General features: G+C 33.8%; 1 protein-coding gene across 5 annotated transcripts; it reads left to right on the plus strand.

Annotated features, from left to right (window-relative positions):
• The first annotated feature begins 2,420 nt into the window (after positions 1-2,420).
• Positions 2,421-7,485, plus strand: LOC102607875 (protein Brevis radix-like 2). 5 transcript variants are annotated; one of them, XM_006465879.3, is made up of 6 exons: positions 2,421-2,710; positions 3,111-3,294; positions 4,524-4,900; positions 6,210-6,345; positions 6,499-6,890; positions 7,058-7,485. In XM_006465879.3, exons 2-6 carry the CDS (start codon positions 3,145-3,147, stop codon positions 7,134-7,136), a joined length of 1,134 nt encoding a protein of 377 aa, XP_006465942.2. In that variant the 5' UTR covers positions 2,421-2,710; positions 3,111-3,144; the 3' UTR covers positions 7,137-7,485. The 5 variants fall into 5 exon arrangements, with proteins under 5 accessions (XP_006465942.2, XP_006465944.2, XP_024949420.2 ...); XM_006465881.4 differs by lacking the exon at positions 2,421-2,710 and adding an exon at positions 2,733-2,883; XM_025093652.2 differs by lacking the exon at positions 2,421-2,710 and adding an exon at positions 2,744-2,866.
• Positions 7,486-7,703: the final 218 nt, after the last annotated feature.

Consider the following 7,703-nt stretch of genomic DNA (forward strand, 5'->3'; position numbering starts at 1 on the left):
AAGTTACATTCAATGTAAATTATGTAACTTACGGTCAATCTCTGAAATTTTATCTAGTCCCCTATGCTCTATGTTATTTATATTTTATTCATGAATATTATAAATTTTTTTAATTATAAAATTTCATTTAACCCCTTATACTCAATTTTATTTTATTAAAATCCTAAAGTATGAATTCACCTCTATAATTTTAAATTCTCAAATTAACCTCCATTTAATTAAAAAATATAATTATTGTTAAATGAATTATAATTATTATTATTATTTTATTATAATCATAAATATAATTATATTTTTTAAATAGATTATTGTTATTATTAATAACAAGAATAAAAAGCATTATAAATAATTAATCTATTAACAATAATTAATAAAATTTTTATTAAATTATTAATAATAATAATTAACGATAATTATTATTATTAATTAAATTTTAAATAATAATAAAAATAATAAAAATATAAAATAATAATTATGATAAAAATTAATTAAGTATTTTATAGCAATTTGTTACAATTTAACTTATTCTAATTTTGATTTTAAGACAAAATAAACACATAAATGGTAATACAACTCATTCTAATTACGATTTCTTCAGTTTAAGTAAACAAATTAAAATTATTATTCATCTTATAACATGATTTTAGACGGCGACAACAATAGCTTAGGGAAAAAAATGAAAATAAAATAATTCAAAGAAAAGAAGGAAAAAAGAAGAAGAAAAAAATGGTCACGTACTCGAGATTGAAGATGTGGACCACTGAAATATTTGAATCCTTTACTGCTTGATTACAGATAATCAACCTTCGATCCTATGTTTTATATAGTTTAAACAATGTTAAATTCTTGCTAATTCATGTGACACCATCACGATCGTATCCTTTTAACAATTCTTTATCAATAAATATCATTTAAATTAAACCACACAAGAACGTCAAATATGTTGAGAGCACAAGAAAAATCAACATGAGCATCAAAATGTAAACCGCCACTGGCTAGCTAGCACAAGTAGAATATAATTATTGTGATTTAATAGCAAGATTCTTTTTTTTTTTTTTGTCTTTTTGAAAGAGATTTAATAGTAGGAGCTAATTTGACTCGATTTTGGAAACTTCTTATATTCAATTTCAAGCCAATGCCATGATACAAATATGGGTTTGATAGAAAATATTTTAATGTGATGTTGATCAATTCAAAATCTTTCTCCGAACCTAACAAATTAGAATAAAAATAACAATAAAAAGAATCCTTATTTTAATTTTAATTACGGTTTGAGTTTTCTCATTTTTTTTAACATAAATTAATAACATAGATATTGCAATCACTATTTATTTAAGCAGCTAACCATTTTTCTTCTAACACGTACAAGCAATGCTTAAATTGAATAGAAGAATGATGGAGCACTGACAAAAATTTTGATAAACAACTATATTTTATGTACGTTTATATTAGTGTTCTGGCCACCCTTTTATTTTTACGTAGTTGGTAGAGATTTATCTTTTTTAATGCATTTTTGGAGATATAGTCATTTAGACGTAGATCCGCCTAATTATGGGTGCCATAACTCATCTCTCATATTGCAAATAGAAATTTTACACTATTTTATATTTATTATTTTTCCGATAATTTGTAAAAATATTACAAATATATATATATATATATATATATATATTTTTTTTTTTTTTTTGTTTTCATTTTATTAAACCTAAAATTGCATTTGCATGTAGTCGGTGCATAGGAGGATCTGGTTGGGGAGAGCCCACAGCCCAGAGGGCCACCAACTTTAACAGCTTGTGGAGCCCACATGGTGGATTCGCTTTTTGTCTATCAATCAGTCAAACCCAGGGGCTCGGTAGGGTGGCGCCCCAAGCCACCTCAAAATTAAGCACAAATCTAGGCAGGCCCGGGCGGCCCACGCATGTCCCGCCACCGAATCCTCGCCTCCTCCCTTCCATTTTTCCATTTGTTACCTCCTTCACTTTTTCGATTTACCCTTTTTCGCTTACTATTTTTATTATTATTTCTTGAAGTTACTTATTATTTTTGTTATTTGTAAAATAATAATAAATTAATACACATCATACGCCACTTGCTGGCTGCCCAAATCTCCATAGCCAGCTCTCTCTCTCTTTCTCTCTCTCACTCGGATAGCTGTGTGTTCATTTATTATTATTATTATTTTTTGAAACAAGTGTGTTTATTTATTTATTCTGACTCGTGTGAGAGAGAGACGGAGAGAGTATAATTTGTTTGTTACTCACTTGCATCTGTGTATGAATGCATTATGCATGCGTCAGTAGAAAAGATGAGTGAGCAGGGAGCTCAAAATAAACAAATAAAAATATAATAATAATAATAATAATAATAATAATAATAATATATTATTATTATTATTATTTAAAATGAATTGAAGAAGGGCAGGCAGTAACAAGAAGCCTTATTGGCTCAACTATTTGCTTAGCTCTTGCACTTGCACATCGCCATGATTCATGGCTCGTGGCTTGCTTGATGTATTAAACTATTAATTAATTAATCATAATCGTCTCCCCATTAAGGCATTCGCATTAACGGTCACCTCTTTTAATTGCTTTTGCTTTGCTTTCTCTCTTGCGTCGTGCGCGTGATCTGTTTCTGATCAGAGCCCTTCTTCAAGTTTTCCGACTGGAGCTGACAATTCAAGATTCCCTTTTTTTTTCTTTTCTTTTTCAATGTAAGCATATATGACCGCTAGCTTAGCTAAGCTAGCTAACTAGCTAGCACGCGTGTCTATATGAATGTGTACGTAATACATTTTTGAGGAGGGAAAAAAAAAATTTGTCTACGCTTATGTGTGTTGAGTTGAGTCAGTTAACGGTGGATAAGACTTGTGAGCTGCAGTTCTGAGTAATTTTACTTTAGTTTATTATTATTTTATTTTTTTTGAATGAGCTCTTCTTTTTCTGTGCGAAGCTGATCTCTGTGTGTGTGTGTGTGTGTGTGTGTTTATTTTTATTAATTGTATTTGTTGATAATATTGAAGTCCGCACTGGTTATTTTGATTTGTAGTTTGCTACTGCGTATGATGGATTTGGATGGATATAATTTTGTTGTTCTGTTGTTGGTTTTTGTAGAGGGATATAGAAGGTGGAATAGAATAGGGAGGCGATGCTGACGTGTATAGCTTGTTCAAAGAATCAGCATCAGCATCAACATCAGCAGTTAAGCAATGGAGGATCTTTAAGGCAGCAGCTTCAGGAGGAAGATGATGTTGGGACACCCAGGACTAAGCAAGCCATTAAGACTCTCACTGCTCAGGTATTACTGCTATTAATCAGCGAATTAATTAGTTCCGTGAGGAAAAAAAAAACATTATTTCTGTTTGGTTCCTGAGAAAATGAGAGAAAATTTAACAGTTGTAGGAATAAAGAAGAAGATGGGTTATAAAATGTGGGAAAATTTTGAGCAATTTCGGTTTTGGGTGTTTTTGTTTTTGCTTAAAAAAGGGGTTATCTTTTTTTGGGTGAATTACTGAGGATTTGGGGTTTTAGGTCTAATGATTTTTGCTTTTCCTTAATGGCTAATGAAACAAGTGATAACTGGACTAATGTGAATTCTGATTTTTCTTTTTTTCCCCTTTATTTTCCTTTTATTTTGCTGCAACCAAACTGAGGATGAACTTTATGTCCTTCTCATATAAAGAGAATAGTGACTGTGAATGTAACTTTGGGCTCTGTTTGGTTTGCCGGATAATTGTGGGGGGAATAAGAGGAGGGATCTTGAATTGGGAGTTTTTGTACTTTTGTTTTTCAAGGGAGGATGGGGACAAAAGAAAAAGGTTCCACTACTTGTTTGTTTTATTTGAACTGTTTTGTTGTTGAGAAAAGCAATGAAATTTTGGAAGAATCTGGGTTGGGGTTTTCTTTTCTTTAATTATTTATAGGAGGTAGTAGGACAAAAGAAGGGGGGGGGGGGGGAAGGTTCTACAAGACCTTGCTTTATTCAATTGTCTTATTTTATGAGAAAATGTGCAACATCGAAGGGAAATGAGGTTTTTACTTTTTGATTTCATGATTCTGATGCCCAAAACCAAAAGCTTAAGTTGCGAAGGCCCTATTTGATTGTTGGAAAAGTTTGGGAGAAAGAAGAAAAATCATATGCCGAACTGAAAGAACAAAATTTGAAATTTTACTGGCTTAATTGGTGCCAGAGATACAAATTTTGAATTTGTTAAGAGCTGAACAAGCAATACCAAGAATTTTACTTTTCTTTTCTGTATCCAAATTAGAGTTTAGGAGAGAACTTTTTATTTGCTCCATTTTCTCAGCATCTATATAGAATTTTAATCTTTTCTCTCTGGAAAGAAAGGTAGACACAACTGAAAGTTACTCTGCGTAGTTTAGTTGGTTAAGTTTTCCAAAATTTGGAATAAGAACTAATTTGAAAAAACACACTACCATGGTTTTTTTAAAAATTATTATGATCTCTTTTCTCAAAAGTTTTAAAATGTTATTCCTTTATTCTTTTTCTTTTTATCTTGTTTTTAGATCAAGGACATGGCAGTGAAAGCATCAGGAGCCTATAGAAACTGCAAGCCATGTTTACGATCATCAAGCCATAACCAGAATGGAAACTATGTTGATTCCGAGGCTGCCTCAGACTCGGCAAAGTTTCATTGTTCTTATCATAGAACAGGGAGTTCCAACTCAACGCCAAGGATGTGGGGGAAAGAAATGGAAGCAAGATTGAAAGGCTTATCAAGTGGTGAAGGGACACCTGCATCAGTGAGCGGAAGAACAGAGTCTGTAGTATTTTTGGAGGAAGACGAGCCTAAGGAATGGGTTGCACAAGTGGAGCCAGGTGTTCTTATCACTTTTGTTTCCTTGCCCGAAGGAGGGAATGATCTCAAGCGGATCCGATTCAGGTACGTTCCTAGTTGTTTGGTAGTGGTGTCCATTATAATTCTTCTTGTCGTTACACCAAAAGATGTTTATTTGCTTGACTATGTTCTAATCTAATATGTTTTCGGCATGATAGAGGTAATGGGTGCTTTCGGTTCCAATTTCTGATTTCCTTATCAATTACATTTGCATGTGACTTGTTACTGTGCAGCATTCATTTTGCATAATTGAAGTGGCCACCAAGTATGGTCCTAACTTTTAGAGTTTCTAGTACATGCATTAAAGTACCAGTTGTACTTACATTAATTGAGGTAATAATAATGGTGATCCTGCATCCATGTTATGGTCACTGAATTTGAATGTGAAACGTTTCTGTATCAATTTACCTTGCATGATTGGAGTGGCCTCTCTCCCACACACATCACTTCCTGTTTTGATTCCAGTAATTTCTGCTTTGCTTTCCTTAACTGAAAAGAAAGGCTAATTAGAATAATATTCCTCTTCACCAAAGTAGACCTTGATCAGAATGAGCTGGGGATTTTTGTGTTCTCTTGATTTCATTAGACATTAGTTCCAACCTTTATTATGCTGTCAAATCACTGAAATTTCAAATGCCCTTTTTCTTTTCTCTTTCCGGCCAAGTTGCTTGACAATTTCTGAGGGCCATAAAATGATGGACATTAATTAATAAACTATTCTAGGCGTAAGGATTAAAAGATATGTCTAGTGCACATGTCTGTGTTGGTGCCCTTTGAAGTACAAGAAAAAGTTGCTTTACCTGAAGAAAGTGGCCTCCCATGGCATTGGTACTCTGAAAATAATTTGTTCCTCTGTACAAGCATCCTGGCATCTCTTGTCATTAACTAGTATTTGTTTCTTTATGTGCCAAAAATTAATGTGAACTATTCTGCATTGATCAATTTCGAAGTTTTGGATGATGGATCGTTTAAAATATCTTGAAAGTTTTCCCTCTCCTGATTTCGTGGACCTTCTAGTCAGAGATTCTGTTGGATTCTTTGAATATTGCCATTAAATTATGAATATGTGAAATTAGTATGTGGCTTATCATTTTCGTTATGAATTGTGCTATAAGGAAAACCCTGTCTATAAATTCTTTATTATAAAAGGTGCTCGTATGTCTTGTCTTGTGATATTAACAGTTGATTAGTGTCATAAACTGCACTAATTATCGAGTTTCAAGTATCTAGTATCTAGAATTTTTTTGTTATTATAAACTTGTGGAAATCTGCTTATTTGATTCTTTAGCTTTCTTCTTGCTCTACTTTCCCGCATAGGATTAGGAGTGCTAATTTGTTTTGTTTATTTCAACAGCCGTGAAATGTTTAACAAATGGCAAGCTCAAAGATGGTGGGCAGAGAGCTATGAAAAGGTGATGGAACTATACAATGTTCAAAGGTTCAACCGCCAAGCTGTCCCGCTTCCGACTTCACCTAGATCTGAAGATGAGGTGTTGTTACTGTTTTATGCAATATTGTCGTTTGAGTTTATATTTTGTACCATCTTTTATGGGGCCGGCTCTATTCAATGAATGGATCATTGCTTACAAATCCAAATATAGATCTTGTTTTGGGGTTCACAACCACCTTCTGCCTTCTTGCAGAGCTCGAGGATTGAATCTGCTAAGGACAGCCCCATGACTCCTCCACTGGGCAAAGAGCGCCCCCGGAACTTCCACCGCCCACTGGGAGTAGGCTATTCTTCATCAGATTCACTTGACCATCATCCAATGCAATCTCGCCTATGTCATGACTCAGCTGGTCTCGCTTCAACTCCAAAGCTTTCAAGCATTAGTGGGGCCAAGACTGAGACATCATCAATAGACGGTTCAGCAAGGACTAGTTCATCAAGAGAGGGTGATCGATCTGGAGAGGTTTCCATAAGTAATGCAAGTGATATGGAGACTGAATGGGTTGAACAGGATGAACCAGGAGTCTACATCACTATTAGAGCACTTCCAGGTGGTGCTCGGGAGCTTAGACGAGTAAGGTTCAGGTAAATGAGAATTTAGTAAAGATTCTATTTTTCTTGCTAGTACTATGAAAGCTGATTCTTGCCTGCGACTTCAGCCTTCTGCAACACAAATATAGTTTTAACTTCATGTGTCTATCAAAAATCATTTCAGATCAAGTTACACTTTTAATTCTATTTGTTTGACGCAGCCGAGAGAAGTTTGGAGAAATGCAAGCAAGGTTATGGTGGGAAGAGAACCGAGTCCGGATACAAGAACAGTACCTGTGATGCCGGGAAACTGTGTCTGCTTCTTTTAACAAACAATGTTTAATAGTATTTCCAAGTGCCTGGGAAAACATCATAACATAGCTTACAGATTCTTAACTATGCTAGCCTGGATACATGTCCTCAGGGCTGTGTTTGCTTTCTTCTCAATTGCTTACTTGGGGTGGATAATGTGCAATTGATGGGTGTTTTAGAGTTTGTTTAATGGGTTTGAAAAACTAGAATCGATGGTAAATTGTTAATTCCTACAGTGGTAAGTGACTTCTACGGATACCGTCTGTTAAATTTTAAATTTCAGATGGTCTTCTTATTTTAGTTCTCACATCAATTTCACTTTTATGACCTTTTTAAAGTTCCAAGGAAAATTAATTTATTATCGAAATATTATATCACAATTTGTAGTTGAATTGCCGATGGTTATACTATGGAACACTTATTGCCTGAATATTCTCTATTAAACATGGATTTTTCTTCTCAATTTGATCGTTCTTTTTCTTCACAGTGTGGTCTCCAATCACTTAGCAAAGCCCATCTCTTAAAATACGCGGTGTTTGTTTTTGTTTTTCCTCA

The sequence above is a fragment of the Citrus sinensis genome, chromosome 7 (assembly GCF_022201045.2).
Source record: "Citrus sinensis cultivar Valencia sweet orange chromosome 7, DVS_A1.0, whole genome shotgun sequence".
Classification (NCBI taxonomy): Eukaryota; Viridiplantae; Streptophyta; class Magnoliopsida; order Sapindales; family Rutaceae; genus Citrus; species Citrus sinensis.

What these genes read in the sequence shown, in the direction of transcription:
- LOC102607875 (XM_006465879.3), top strand. Translation starts at nt 3,145, where the DNA reads ATGCTGACGTGTATAGCTTGTTCAAAGAATCAGCATCAGCATCAACAT. An exon ending in TTAAGACTCTCACTGCTCAG is followed by an intron (nt 3,295 to 4,523) that starts GTATTACTGCTA and finishes TCTTGTTTTTAG; the next exon opens with ATCAAGGACATGGCAGTGAA. An exon ending in CTTAGACGAGTAAGGTTCAG is followed by an intron (nt 6,891 to 7,057) that starts GTAAATGAGAAT and finishes TGTTTGACGCAG; the next exon opens with CCGAGAGAAGTTTGGAGAAA.